The sequence below is a fragment of the Pteropus medius genome, unplaced genomic scaffold, assembly GCF_902729225.1.
Source record: "Pteropus medius unplaced genomic scaffold, Ma_sr-lr_union100, whole genome shotgun sequence".
Taxonomy (NCBI): domain Eukaryota; kingdom Metazoa; phylum Chordata; class Mammalia; order Chiroptera; family Pteropodidae; genus Pteropus; species Pteropus medius.
In genome coordinates, this window is record NW_024340696.1 from 24495753 (window position 1) to 24509211 (window position 13459).

At 37.5% G+C, this 13459-nt stretch overlaps 1 protein-coding gene across 1 annotated transcript in view; it reads right to left on the reverse strand.

Annotated features, from left to right (window-relative positions):
• Positions 1 to 12306, reverse strand: part of POPDC1 (popeye domain cAMP effector 1) — a 29719-nt gene extending 17413 nt beyond the window's left edge. The window contains 5 exon segments of the mRNA XM_039869521.1: positions 2774 to 2882; positions 3630 to 3817; positions 6442 to 6566; positions 8811 to 9047; positions 12167 to 12306. Coding sequence (XP_039725455.1) covers positions 2774 to 2882; positions 3630 to 3817; positions 6442 to 6566; positions 8811 to 9036 — 648 coding nt within the window. The 5' untranslated portion in view covers positions 9037 to 9047; positions 12167 to 12306.
• Positions 12307 to 13459: the final 1153 nt, after the last annotated feature.

Consider the following 13459-nt stretch of genomic DNA (forward strand, 5'->3'; position numbering starts at 1 on the left):
TCTCATAAGCATTGAAATACAGCAGTCCAAACTGGTGGATTAAATTGGTTTGCAGCCTTACCAAAAGATTCACTTAATACTAAGACAAGGTTTTATTCAAATACCAGTTAAAACTTAGTGTTCACTTATTTCACAATAGCTTGGACATCTGCCTCCAAGACATTTTTCTTCCTTTAAAGTCAATAAGCTTTGATTTTTTGGCTTCAGAGCACAGGACATGCTATTGATTATGGGAAGGCAACAGCAGGAGATAGAATACAAAAGAAAAACATGTAAATGCAAAAGCTCACTGGATTTAAAACAACTGCACAAAGAAGAAGAAATCAAACACAAAAGATGACTTCTACCTTTTGTAATAATGATATTCAAGATTCTATCAATAGTTTTAAGTAGCAACTCTGGTGAATAAGTACTAAATGACTATAAGCAGCTAGGGAGCAGCTATAAGCTTGGAATCTGTTTTCTCAGCTCCAGCACTGTGTCTATCATTATAATTACCTCATGTACCTGAACAATTTTAGCTGTGCAATCTCAAGGGACAGTCGTTGAGTCCACTTGCCTTTCTTTTCTTCTTTCATCCTATTGTATAATTCATGAGTACCCCTACCAAGGAATAAACTGAGAGAAAGAAAAACTCAAAGGAAGTAGCTCCTTGTTAGAATTCTTGCAACTGTTCAGAGTTAAAGAAAAATCAAATTAGCAGGTAAAAAGCAGGTAGCTGGAGCAGTCTGACCACTGACAATTTTAATTGTCCTCTGCCATAGTAAGCCCCCCTGGAAACATGAGACAGTAAGCCCCCCTGGAAACATGTGACAGTTTTTTATTTGGTAACTTGCTTTTGAAAGAGGCAAGATACTCCTACAGATTGGTGCAACAGCCATTTTTATTCTTGAGTAACTGTCAATGGGAACATTTTGTAAACAATCAAAACACAATCTCCCCCAAGGGCTCACTCTGATGGAGTCTGCAGCAATTGTACAGGATACAGGTTTGATGATGCTAGAGAAATTGCTACCCACTGACCAATTAGGAAGTGCCACACCAGGCTCTATGCAGAGGAAGGCTGACTGGTGTTTGGAAAAGCTGAATAAATATCCTTCACCCAGCTATGTATGGTACTTCAACTTTGGTCATGTTTTTGGAAACGTTATAGCAATTCTCAAGAACATTTCTCAATTACCAAACCCCAATCCCCAGTCCCCAAGAAGAAAGAGAACTGTAACTAGTGGTAGGAATTCCTTTTTTGTTAACCTAATTGTAAATGTAATATAATTTGAAGCTCAGTGGAAAAGATAGTACATGTTATATCTCTGGCTTCTCAGAAGCCACTTGCTTCTGGAAACAAAAGAGGTTCAGTTTCTACCCTCTCTCCAAATCCTAGCCTCTTTAGGATCATGTGAGACTGGCTAGTGCATAAAAAAAACACTTGCTACTATACACAGAGAAATGGATGTGACACGATAAAAGTCAGGCTTTGGGAAAAGAAATTGTAAGGAGGTCAGAGGAAATAAAGAGAGAGGAAAGAAGGGGCCCTGTACTAGTTTGTAGATGGTGGTGATCAAAGATACAATATGGACATAAATCTCAGTGCACAGCTGACTCCCGCAAACACAACGTGAGAGTGTAAATGAGAGAAGCCCGAATACAGCATTCACTTTCTCCTTCTGTACCTTAAGCTCAGCCAGCTTGGGAAAAGCACTGCACACAGTTAGTGAACTTATCTGAGACCTTATAGTAAGCATACATAACTATACCAAGTTGTGCGGTTATTCAGGCCAGTTACCCAGGTAGGGTGGGAGCAGGGCAGGGTTGAAAACTTGCAAATAAGCTAAACTGGATGCCTGTAACTTTCCCCTTTTATCTCCATGTGGCATCCCAAATTGTATAGCTTCTCAAAATGAGACTCAAAAATAAGATTTGTTATCAAGAAACACTATTTCCTTACTGCTATTTATCTAGAGGCTGAGATTTAAGTTTACTTTCCTACCAATAATGAGGGGAAGAAAATAGGAGAGCTATTGTGGAGCAATTATTTTTTAAGATACAAAAAGAATCATGCTCAGTAGTCCATGCTCAAATTGTTATAACTATGAAAAACTTCATTCTTTGCCCTTAAATATATCCATTAACTATAAAAGAGTATAGTGATTTGATTTTTCATATGAAGTAACAAAATAAGTTCTCTAGGGCAAAGCTAGTTTTCTGTTTTTCTCCAATAAAAGAAACCAATTACATGTTTTAGGAACACTGGTTATCTATTACTGACATTTTCCTTTTTTCTCATAATAAAAGCATTAGATGTTTTCTATGGAAAAATTGCAAAAATTCAAATAAGCAAAAAGGAAGAAAACAAAAAAGCAATCAAACTCACAAACCAGAAATAATCATGTTAACACTAAGGCCAAATTAGGATGTATCTTTCTAGACCTCTTTTTGTGTACATACATGCACTATTTTAAGTTTTACAAAACGGGATCATACTATATACACTACATGGTAACCTCTTTTTTTAAAATAAATCATGGCCACTTTTCTATTAATATCCTTTGGATTTTAATAAGACATGAATAAGTTTCGATCATGCCAGATTTTAAAAAGTTCTCATAAGAAAAATGAGTTATAACTATGTATGGTGATGGATGTTAACTAGATCTATTGGGGTAATCATTTTGCAATATGTAATATATACAATTCTTAATTCATTATGATGTTCCAAAATTAATAGACTATATATGTCAATTATACCTCAGTTAAAAAATATGCCAAAACATACCTGGAATTTTTCACCTTTGTGCATCTGAGTTGATCTAAATTCAGGAGAATCTATAAAGGCACAGGGGTAAATGTTATGCAGAAAATGTCCTCGATAGGAGACCTTCATTCTGATAACAGAAATTAATGTTAATAAATGCATAATATTTCACAAATATGACAATCCTCAGAAATCTCAATGATGTTCTGGGTTTATATTTTGTACTAAAGTTTTAAAGAGTCCATAGATGATGCACATAGTTAAAAGCACTTCTGGAAGACAAGTATTTATTTCAAAATAAATTTCACCAACCATAAGAAAAAAAGAAAGGGTCAGTATTGATCCAGACATGTGCCTTCCAAAAGGTCTCTGCCTCTATGCCTAGAGTGACCGTATGATTTATGACTCAGACTCAGACACTTTCAAGAGAGAAGGGGTAGTATTAATAACTATGCCAGAACAATATACACTAGCTCTCTCCCCAGAAATTGATGTCCCTAGAAGTTATATTTGTGATCTTTAAAAAATAAACAAATCACCTCTGAAACATGCACAAGCACCTTGAATTTTAATGCCTAATTTAAACCTTCTTCAATTTTGGCTAATTAGCTTTCAATAAAAGGTCAAAAAAAAGGTTTAAAATGTTCACAACAGAAAATCCTGACATTAATAAGATTCAGAGCAGTATATTCTATGTAACTTTAACATTTGCTCTGTAGCATTCCCAAATGCAGTCATAAAATGAAAGTTCACCACCAACAAATTCTGTCTGCTTCCTCCATTACTTGGCAATACGCCCTTCCATTCATTTTTTTACCCAGAGGCCATGAGAAGATTCAAGGCAAACTGGGAATTTCATTTTCCATAGAGCACTTACTTTCCCTTCAGGAGAATACTCAGACGGTCGTCAACTGAGGTTTTATCCTCTGCAGCATAAGTCTGGCCCTTTTTTAAGGTTTGGATCATGCAAAACTGTCCAGTTAACCTTCTGAACAAATCTGGAGGCACACGGAGTGGTTCAAACAATCGCCGGTAGACACCATTGAGTTCCTTTTCAATCTTTACCTGAAATTCAGCAATGACCAGATGCTGTACGAATGCAGCCACACCAAAACATTGACTTCTGTGGTCTCAGTATGGTTTTGAGAATAAATAAATTTGTAATATGTACCATCGCCTGTCTGTATTTTAGTCAATGGAATCTTACACAGAGAGTAAGTGATGATATAAGTTTAGATGTTAAAGGGGCGCTTTCGCAGTTAAACTGAACTGAGAACATATGGGGAAGATTTGTATTATTGATCATATCTCTCCCCACGTGCTATAAAGCAACAGTGGAGGTTTTGAATGTTGTCACATCACTCACCTTCCCAATGTTAGCATTTTCTATAAATAACACAAAACTTTTTCATATTCAGAACACTTTTGTTTCACAGAAAGAAATGACACTAACTTTGAAATATTATAGCAAGAAAATAAACACATAAAACAGGCATCAACGTGGAAACATATTTATGAAAACACATACATTAAGCATTTTATCTACATGTAATTATCATTGAATCCATCGATATAGGAAAACAAACATCCACAGCTGCCATCATTGCTTCTCATTTATTCTGAAGCAAAATGAAGAGTGTAAAAGGGTTCCAGTGTAGCAGTTTTATAATAAGCTAAAATAAATTCTGTAGGATAGAGAACCCACTGGCAAGTAAGGCTGGCTACTGGAGGAAGAGTAAAGCAAAATGAATCAATCATCTCGTTGTCAGACTATACAAGGCCCAGGTCACATCCGTCTTTGCACCCAGCTTTAGTCTGGGAAATTTGAACTGCATGTCAATGAACTTTGGGGTTCAAGTGATCATCTATCCCGACAAAACTTATGTCAGTCACACTATGAAGTTTATACACCCAGATGATGAGAACTGCTCAGATGTCACTGCAGCCTTTGCTCTTACTTGTCCTGTTATTTCATTTTAATGAAGAACCAGTATTTATATTTTTCAAAAAAATAGGTTTATAGTGCAAGAAAAAACAAAAACACAGATACTAAGTGATTTACTTACTTGGCGATACTATATCAGCAACTTCTGAACCTTATGTTCAAAACTTGGGGTTCTAGCAAGTTCTGATATTCGAAAACTGTAATCCTCATCATTATTATCATCTACCTCTTCCACTCCAGAGCACTAGTAATGAGTGTTTAGAATAATTTATTCACAAATATGTCCCATTTCCAGTATGTATGCTAGCCAATGTAGCACAGTAATGAACATATGAACTGAAATATCTACTGACTCATATTCATAAACTGTTCATCCTGCAAGTCTTAGCTCAATTCCCAATTCCTTTATGAGGCTTTCTTAATTCTTTTCTTTGAAAGCATCCACTCATCAAATGTTTTCTGTTGAGCACCTATTATGTGCCAATCATGGTTCACAGGAACAGGGAATACAACAGTAAGTGTGGTAGGTGATATTATTTCCAACTATTTGCTGCTCCTACCCCCTGTAAGAGGATTACACACCCCTTTACCCCATCCTACCCCCTACATTATCAGGCGTGGCCATGTCACTTGCTTTGGCCAATGAAATGTGAGAATTGACATATGCCCCTTCTGAGTAGAAGTTTTAAGAGACAATGGGACACAGTTTCTCTTTTGTTCTTTTCTCTCTGTTATGAGAATGCATGTCTAAACAGCTCCAGCAGAGATTCTGAAATGGAGAAGACACATGGAATAGAATCATAGCTGAGACTCTAATGCACAAATACCAGAGTTCACATATGAGGTAGGTGAGCCAAAAAACCTGTTGCTCTCTTATGTCACTAAGATTTTTAGTGACACTAATACAGCAGGTGAAACAGACTGGCTTACAATGTTTGAGGAGGTTACAATCTAGTGGAATGCCTATTACGTATATCATCTGTATCATGAAAATTCTAATTTCTTATGAATTGCCTGTTTTCTAATAGTTTCCTACATACATGTCTGGCTTTAAACATAAGTTAGGGCAGGCACTGTACCATTTACTTTACTAAATATTTGTGTACTCCTTGGACAATCAGTAAACATGTATGGAGTGATTTCTAGGGGCCAGGCTGTTTTCCTATTCTATTTATATCTTTTTGTTCTTGGTATGATCAAGGAAACACAGCAAGATAAATCAGAGTTGAAAAGAAAAAGTTAAATTCTAGTGTTTTGGTGATAACTCACCACAAAGAATCATTTCCTTAAATGAATATTTTGGACGTAAGAAAAAAAGACATTACCTTAAGAAATTTGCATTAAAAATGCATGAACTATTTGTAAATCACTAATATGTTTATGGAAGTTGCCCATAAGTAATTAATTTTATAGCTAGGCAAAGACAGTCCCAAGTGACATCTGAATATCAGTAGACAAAAGAAATAATGATGCTATAAAACTAAAATAGAGAACACTGTCATATTCTCTCATGTCTAAATTGCTCTAATGATTTAAAAAGTTTTAAAAACTCATTGGTAGAACATTTTTTACAGTACTCAAATGTTTTGCTTCCAGGCATATATAAACAGAAATTCTCATCTTCAGAGAAATTATATTAAAGGAACTAAAGATGTTAGATGTTCATTCCCAAGTCCGAACAGAGTACTTTAAAAGCTTTTTAGCTTTAAAATTTCTTCCTCATTAATTAATTTCTAGTAATTACCGGTCTTTTCTTGTACAAAAGATATGAAAGATGCAAAATGTTGACACCGAGGAACACAGAGTTCCAGATCATGATATCCAAGGCACATCGGTAGAGAGTGGCCCAGATGATATAAAGGGTACATCCTGTTGAATAACAAAGTTAACATGTTAGAAGTTCAGAACAGCTTCAGCATGAAGCTCATAAACTTATCCTCTGTATATAAAATAAATCGAACGCATTTTAGAAATACTTAAGCCAAACATCACATTGCTGCATTTTATTTCTTATCTGACTGGCAAAAGAGAAAAACATGTTTTGTTGCAGAGTATTTGTAAAGTTAGAAAATATTTTTCAAAAGAGGGAAAAATCCACAGTTCAACTACTTAAAGACAACCATTATTGATATTTAATACTTCCTTCCAGTCTTTATGTATCGTTACCTGATGGCACAACCACTGCATATATAATTTTAAAATCTACTCTTTTACTTATTGCAGTTATTTTCTCATTTCATTAAAACTCTTCAGGTATATAGTTTTTAATGATTGTAACTGATTAAACCAGAATTTATTTAACCATCTCCTTACTGGTGGACAGATGAGATTGGTTTGAGGTGTAATTTTTGATAAGTAGCTAAAACATTTTTATACATAAAAACTGATCTGTTTTGTGACTGTTTGCTTAGGGTACATTACCTGACAGTCAGTCAAGGGAGTGAACATCATAGCTTTTGATAACATTGAGAAATTGTTTTCCAAAAGGTTTCTAACAAATTTATGATCTTACTTGGGAAGGCCCATATCAAGTTGTAAATATTATAAAATTTGAAAATTTAATCGATAGTGAGGAATTTTGTATTATATTATATTTTGCATTTCTGTGATTATTGGTGAGCTTGAATATTTTACAAAAATTTTCTAGCTATCTGAATTTTCACTTGATTATCCATTCATCTATAGGAATGGTTTTTCTTATCGATTCTCTTTAGATAAAATATCAAATTTCTTTTGATCAATTCTATAGTGAGAGTTGATATATTTTTAATTTAAAATAAAATTATCAATATGATACAAATATATTGCACACACATATACACACATACACACACATAAAGCTAACCTACCATGTCAAAAAGTCATTCATTTGCAGTTTTTTATTTCATCAGAATAATTTGGGGCATCTAAATAACGGCATAAAATGTAAAACTTTAAATGTTCTTTAAATAATATTTCATAGCAAATTTTGAAGAAATTTAAAATGTTATTACTTAAAGGAGATGAGGTAACATAATGGAAAGGTTGACTGCGAAGCTGGAGAACCAGAATTATAGTACTGGTTAGGCCACTTTCTCCTCGCCTTAGTTTTGGATGAGTTATTTAACTTCTCCAGGCCCCAGTTTCTTCATTTATAAAGTATTGGACTAAATGATCTCCTTGGTTCATTCCATCTCCAAAAAACTGTCTTCAAATTCATAATCAGCTTTTGTTTTTTATAATTTTTTTTTAATTCAACACTGCTCCTCCTGCTGTAATCCCTATCTTACTCAGAGATAACACAGACACAGAAGTCCCACAAGCTACATTCCAGCTATCCTTCCAGCCTCTTCTTCGGCCATTCCATGTCATATTTCATATTTCAGGAACAATGAGCTACTCTTCATCTTCTCTCAATATGGTGAATTTCCCTCTCTTCTGTGACTTTTACCTGGATATCACACACACTCACACTCAAAGAAATTCTCCTTATCTTCCAAAAGGCAGCTCCAGTGCCTTTTCCTCAATGGGAGCTTGCTCCGCCTTCCTGCTAAGCCTATCACTCTCTCCATTTCTCCCTGGCACTGGGCACACACCTGTATCACATATGACCACCCATCTGTACTATTATGTAATACTAGTATATGCCAAGCACTATTATAAGTCAAATGTGTACATGCATACACACACACACATACACGCACTCAATTCTCACAACAATCCCAGGAGGTGGTATTATTTTTACCCTTATTTGACACATAGGGAAACTGAGGTATAGAAAGGTTAAATCACTTGTTCCAGTTACACAGTTAGCAAGTGTTGGAACCAGGACTCAAATCACACAATCCGGCTCCAAAGTTCACACTTTGACATCTGTGTGAACAGATGGATTTTCTGATATCTGGGAAATCTAAACAACATATGAAAACATACAAAGGTTTTTCTAAAGTAAGTAAGGGAATGGTGTAGCATGAGAAGGCCTATATTCTAAGTTACTTGATATACTGCTAATTTGATAAGAGAGACATATATTTGGTATGCTATAGACATGACGAGGAATTCTCTGAAACTCCCATTACAAAGCCCATCTGAATCCAGATATTAAAAAGTTACATAAAATCTCAGGTATCTTACCTATGGTTAACATCCCCCTAAGAAGTATCATATGGAGGTGAAGAGTAGTGGGAATAACTAACCCAATTGCAAAAAAAATATTTGCTACATGAAAAACTAGATGATGTATCTCTCTCCAGTTTTCACAAGTGGTCTCATTGGAAGGCACAGGTATAATACTTTCTAACTCAGGTTTAAAACCCATTGAAGTTGATTCTGCCAATGGGCTGGACTCGGTATAATTCATCTTGAAATGTTCTGTAAAAACAAATGAATAAAAGAACAATCATAAAAAATGGCAGCTATATCTTATCACCCCTATAGATGTTATACCAAAATTATTTCTGTGAACTAATTATTGGTAAGTAGATTTCTCTAGTGTTTATGAATTAGACAGACCCAGTTCCTAATCTCAGCTTTGTCACATACTAAATGTATCCATTTTCTTATCTGTTAAATGATAATAATAATACCTCATTTGACTTCGTATTAACATTTGACTTTATCATTAAGTGAAATAAAACATATAAAATACTTAACATAATGCACAACTATTCTCCGATATGTATATTTGCATATATATGTTTATCTCTATATGTCTGTAATATTTATATATCTATATATACATACATGATGGTGGGAGAGAGAGGAATGACAGAATTAACTAGTCTGAAAGATAATCGCCAATGTTCATAAACCACAACAATTACAAAGTTATTTAGTACAGTCTTCCATATATTTCCACTAGTGACACTGAATCTAAACATGAGAAAAAAAAACTGGAAAACAGATTTTTTGAATACTTTCAAAACAAGACTAACATCCTCATATTTACTGTTTGAAGGCTTCAGATATTTGGAAGGCTATATTTTTATATTGTTGCGAAATCATTATATCATACATACATACATTCCACATTATTATATGCCTGCATAATAAATACTTTACTATAATCATTTATATACACCGACATATAAAATTTATTCCTTCTTTTAGTGTCTAATTTAAATCTCTACTTTCTTTCCCATAGAAAGCCTCGTTGGCTGCAGCTCACAAATTGCAAAGTAGTAAATTTCCATTTTACTTATATGTAGGAGGGGTCATGAATATACACTTAACTATTTAATATCAAAATCTGTAGCAAGTATATTTCAAAGAATATATATTTTACACAAAGTGGCACTGCTTTCTGGTTATATTATCTGTCCTCCATCTGTGGTACTTAAAAATGCTTTCTATCATTAATTATACAAATTGGTCCCTGACAAAAACTATGTAGATTTAGAGTATGTGAATTATTCTGTTTCAGGAAAATAATTCCAAATGGGGACTGAAAGTACCTTTAAATCCTTTAAATTTAATTTAGAAGTATATATTTCTTTCCAAGTAATGCCATAATTAACATACTTTTCCGTTCATTTTTTCATCATACTTAAGTAAAGGTTTTAGATGGTAGAATAATTGGTATAGGTTAAGCATTTCGAAAGGCTGTTATTACACAAATGTGAAAGAATTCCACATCCTTTAAGATGATAAAAAACTTACACACGCAAACTTACAAACTGAATATAATGATTAAGTCAATTAAAGATCTCTTCACATAATTCTGAAATAGCTCATAAATATAAAATAAATAGTTGACTTAGATATTGATTTTCTGCAAAAAAAGAAATAAACCTTAAAAATTGAACCACTCTCCAAATGTATGACTCAATAAAAGTATAAGCCTAATGGGATGAGAGGCATTATTATTTTAATAACTCTACTTACTCAGTCTGCTTTAAAGAATCAAATCAGAATTAATCTCATAATTTCTACAGGAAGGAGAATGATATTCAATGTCCTCTATCACTCATAAGCTAATGTCAATGTCAGCTTGTGCATTAGTATTACATAAGCTAACAATAACTACCATTTCTACTGCACTTTAGAACATGCTTTCACTCCCATTGTCCTATTTGTTCTTCTAACTACCCTATGTTCTTCATGAGGTAGGGGTAATGTCATATTCATCTATGTACATCAAAGGCCTAGCCTCTGTAGAGAATACCAGAGGCAAAGTTCTACACCAAAGGGATACGAACAATGAGGAACACTGTTTGAAATCACTTTTCAGTTTCCCCAAACCTTGACAGTAGACAGCAGTGTGCCTACCCTTTCTAAGGTTGAGAGACTCGGTGTGTATAACACTACCCCCAAGAAAGCCACATAAGCCAGGGAAAATCACTTCTGCTCTTTGAGTCTGCTTCTTCTTGGGAACAGAGGTGGCTGGACTAAGGCAACTGGACTAGATGGTCTCTGAAACCTCTTCAAGCTTTAATAGCCTATGCCTCTAATACACATTTATATAATAAGTTAATTAATACATATCCCCCACCCCCCACATATACGCCATTATACTTGTACTGCCAATTAATCCACTGTTCAATTTCAGGCTTTTAAAAGTTCTTCAAGTGGCACTAAAACTACCAATTTCAGGTCCAAGAGAAATGATAGGAAAACTACGATCTACTGACCCAAGAGTCAGAAAAATAATATGAATTTTTAAAAGGTGAGATCACCCTATAACATATATTGATGTACTATACCTTATTAAAGACATATACATATAGTCTATGAATTTATTTAATTTTCTATATGTATTTAGTATATTATATAATTAACTATGTATATTTATTATATATAATTCATTAATTTGTACACATCTATTGTCTATTATTTGTCTATGTATACTTATCTATATGTCAATTTTGAAATTCCAGTTACCTATTGTCAATAAATATTGATAAGATCTTACCGGTTTCAGCTTCCCTTTATCTCTATTAGTGGATTTAAGTGGTTTACGCTGAACTATCCTTATATAGAGAATAAATGGGTCTAATGAGGAAGATCAGACTGGTTAACTGGTAAACGTTCAGATTAATTTTGACTAAATTAAGAAAAATTTTTTCTTTCTCCTTTTAGTTCCTTGGAGTCTAATTCTTTAAAGTAAACCTGTTCTAATAAAGTTCTGTTTATTGGTTTTCAAATAGGTGTTTGCAGGGCTAAATAGCTAAAGGGTGAAACTAACCTTAACCCTTCACCAAACTACAAAAATGAAAAAGATAATAGCAATGAGCAAAAGTCGTGCTAGTCGACTTACTCTATTCATTCTGTAATTCTAACAACCTTTGCACATTTCGAAATGGCAAAGGGCATTGAGTCGCTAAGAGTTTTTTCGCATGTCTTGTTTCATTCAGAGCAAGCAGTTTCTGGGACTTGTGTGGCCAACAGACTCGTTTCCCAAAGCTCCGGAAACAGGAGCATTGGAGATGGGGGTGGCGAGGATCTTGGGTTCCCTAGCGATCTGCAACCCCCCACGCAGGGGCCCCGCTTACCTGGCTCCTTAAAGAAGGAGGGTCAGTGTCAACCGTTCTCGACCCGGAGCTCTCCGGACACGAGGGATGTGCACTGAGCGCGGTGCCCCACCTCGCACTCTCAGCGCCCGACGCGGCGGCGACACGCGGGACCTGGCGACCCTACAGAAGGCGAGGAGAAGCCGTAGTGGGTTCGGGGGTAGCGAGCCCCGGGAGCCCAGAGCGGAGAGGAGACGCGGAGCTCATCAAGGATTTGCCCGAAGCAGAGCGCGGGAACCGGCACCCGATGGGGCCCGAGCACCCGGCGACGCTGGCACTGCCAGCTCCGAGTTGCAGCAGCTGACATTTGAGGGTCTGTGGCCTCGGCACCCAGACCCTGGGAGAAGGGTGGCTTCCAAAGACAGGAAACCCCGAGAGGGCGCGGCCAGCGAGGAGAGGGCGGCCGGGGCGCGGAGAACAGGCAGCGATCTCCGAGGCTGCCAAAGTTGCTCCCAACGGAGCGGGGATCCAACTTTCGCTTCCCGATTTAGCCCCGAGAGCGCGAGGCTGCAAATAGCGGGGCCCGTGGAGGCAGCTGGCGGCAGCTGCGCCTCCCGCTCCTTACCTGGCTGGTCCCTGGTATCGAGCCTGGGCGGCGCTAGCCAAAGTTTGGGGTAGCAAAGGCGGGGCGCGGGGGACACGGTGGCGGCGGCTCGATGGGCGCCCGAAGCGAAAGCCGTGGCCGATCCAGCGCAGAGGCTCCTCGACGCGTGCCGGGTCCCCGCGCCCGCAGCGGCTTTGACTAAAATAGGCATCGCGGCGGCTGCGGCCGGGGCTGGGGCCGCACCGCGCACGCGCCCGGCGCCCCGGCGCCCCCCGGCGGGCGGAGCTGCCAGCCTTCTGCAGGACTCCCAGCGCGTCTCGTCCAGCTCCACCGCGGTGTCGTCGGTACACCCGGGATCAGTTTGAAACACCCGCTGATTTCCTTCCTCGTTTCCTCTTTACTCGATTCTGCCGGTGTTTGGGCATGAGCGGGGGGCGGGCAGCATTGTGGGACCAGCGGCGTGGGTCGTTTATCCCCCTGGGGATAACTCGAGCCCTAGAGTCCCAGCAGGGAGAGCAATCAGAGTAAGAAATGAGAACCAGAATCTTCGTTTCCCCTCAAAGTCGAACGACCCACTCGCATAACTCCTTTCTGGGACAGTCACCCGCCGCTCGACATAAGGAGGGAAGGCCCGGGAGCGCTCAACTCGCGTCTGAGTCTGTCGGCGGAGGCTGGCTGTTTGGTCCACAGGGACGCAGGGCACCGCCCTCGGGACCGGCCAGGGGCTGGAG